This window comes from Saccostrea cucullata, unplaced genomic scaffold, assembly GCF_032062105.1.
Source record: "Saccostrea cucullata isolate Sc308-1 unplaced genomic scaffold, CSIRO_AGI_Scuc_v1 ctg16129, whole genome shotgun sequence".
In the NCBI taxonomy this organism is placed as follows: Eukaryota; Metazoa; Mollusca; class Bivalvia; order Ostreida; family Ostreidae; genus Saccostrea; species Saccostrea cuccullata.
The window spans coordinates 1-2,500 of NW_026918231.1; the positions used below are offsets into that span (position 1 = coordinate 1).

A 2,500-nucleotide genomic window follows, 5' to 3' on the forward strand; every position below is an offset into this window, starting at 1 on the left:
CCCCTTCAATTTTTATTTCTATTCTAATTATCAACTATTTTTTTTTTTTCAGATTTGTTACTACTAGATAAAGTTTACCTGATCGACACTCCAAAACTGCCAACGATGAATAACTTGACATATAGCTAGATGTGCTAAATCTGCATTGGGATGCTTCTTTTTCGTCTCCATTACAAGATAGATAAGTAATCCTTTTCCTGTTATTATAATCACTGTACATAAGTCCTGTCTGACTTCGTCTCGTCGATACGTATGACATATAAAATCTACAAAAAAATTCAATTATTGCAAATGAATCTCTCTCTCTCTCTCTCTCTCTCTCTCTCTCTCTCTCTCTCTCTCTCTCTCTATATATATATATGTATATATATATATATATTGAAAGGAAAAAGAAACGCTATGTGGCGGAAAAATATGAAAATTGGTCAGATGTGTATTTTGGTTTCTTTGCACTAAAATCGCTGGTCAAAAGTACTCAACCATGAAAAGTATGGCGTCACATAGGGGAAGTGATAAAAAGCCAAAAACACTTGCATGTTGATGATGATAATTTTGTGATAAAATTTTGTAGTGTCATACGATGCATTGGAGTTATAGAAATCGTTTTTGCATATTTGCAGTCAGAATGAATTTCTTTCAATCGTGGTATGGCTGACGGAAGCTACTGTGAGATTAGTAATTGAATTCAAAATTGCATAAGTTAATAAAAAGGCAAAAACATGCTGCTACATACAGATTGTTTTCAACTTTTAAACCAAATAATTTTTTTTTGGTTGTCAGAGAGTAAACTTAAAATGTTTCCAACCAACCATGACGGCGACATTTGCGCGTAACAACGAGATAAGGATTTTCATCATGTCACCTCGGTTATTGTCAAGGCATTATCACTGAAACCGATTTATACAGCAGACAATCATACTCCTTTTTCCACCCAAAAATTGACAGAAACTTTCTGCTCTAACTTGGGCAACGAGCTTGGTCACTTTACGTTGATTTTACTCTCAAACGCGCACGTACGCGTCGTTTGCGTGATTTTTTTAGCATGTTTACACTGGAAAAATTTAGCTTATTTTGTCGAGCCTTTCTTTTCAAACATCCACGTGTACCAAACCTGCTGGGTTCCATACATTCTATCCTAAATCGAAAATTCGTATTCGATTGGGCGGGGGGATTTGTTGGCTTTGGAATAACAAGGCTAATCTCAGACATTAAGACTACCGACGGAAGGGTTGAATAATAATGTTAGGAAAAAGAAAAATGCTCTGGTGAACTCAATGCACAGGAAAATTTAAGTTTGTTCCTGATGCAAAAGGGAGATTATGAGAATTTTTAGTTTTTATTTTTTGGGGGTGACGACATATTGATATCAATATCTCATGAAATATCATTCAAAATCACACAAAATTTTGGTAACTTGGTGATTAAAGATGGATTAGAATGTATGATAACTAAGGTGGAAAACATATTTTAAAATAATTATTTCAATTATTTAAAATCAAAAGTTTAATAATTATGCGTTTCTTAATCCTTTCAGTATATATATATATATATATATATATATATATATATATATATATATATATATATATATATATATATATATATATATATATAAGCCACAGAACCTTAGTTCTCCGAAAAAATACATATTGAATGTCAAACCGGAGAGTACCTGCAGAACAGATCTAAATGCTGTACGCCGCCAATTTTTGGTCGCTCACTTTGAGATGTATTTCTGGTGATTTTTCACAATGATATCTTTCAAAGAACATTCTTTAACCCCAAAATAGGAGTAACACATATGGTAAATTATCGTATGCTATTTCTTAATCGGGAAAAAGCATAAAATACAAGTAATAAATCAGAAATGCATGAGCGATCAAAAACGGCAACGTAAATCGAAGATTTTTGCGTATGGATCTGTTGTTCTCTTTATCTATCCAAATTTCTCAAGCAGAGAGCTACAGTTCTGCAGCTAAACGGAGAGCTACAATGAACATTCGTTTAAAATATGTTATCATTCAAAGATCTGACGGTCGGAAAATAAGTCTTAAGGACGGAAGAAGAATTGGCAGATGCAACACATGTCTAAAACGTATTTATGATGGAGTCTTTAAAACATGAAACTTATTTTACATGGTATTATTACGTCGTTTCTGAAATATCAAGTTGATCGTGTGGCGCAGTGGTTAGAGCGTCTGCTCTAGAGTCGCGAAGTAAACAGTTGATCCTTACGTCGCGGGTTCGAATCCCCCTGTGGGACGTGGAGTTCGGTCCTTCGGATGAGACCGTTAAAATTGAGGTCCCGTGTCGCAGTAGGTGCTGGCACGAAAATGATCCCTCCCTGCTCAATGGCCTTTTAGTGTCTAGTATAGGACAAAATTTGCAGCTCTCCACCGGCAAGTGGCGGCGTCTCCATATGAGTGAAAAAATCCCCGAAGGGACGTTAAACAAAGTACAATCAATCAATCAATCTGAATTTAAAAAAAAAAAAGACTTA

General features: G+C 34.7%; 1 protein-coding gene across 1 annotated transcript in view; it reads right to left on the reverse strand.

The window, feature by feature from the left end:
* Positions 1-78: 78 nt before the first annotated feature.
* Positions 79-2,500, reverse strand: part of LOC134259936 (laminin subunit alpha lam-3-like) — a gene marked incomplete at its 3' end in the record, with an annotated part of 13,547 nt that continues 11,125 nt past the window's right edge. The window contains exon 6 of the mRNA XM_062742530.1: positions 79-266. Coding sequence (XP_062598514.1) covers positions 79-266 — 188 coding nt within the window. The remainder of the gene's footprint in view (positions 267-2,500) is intronic.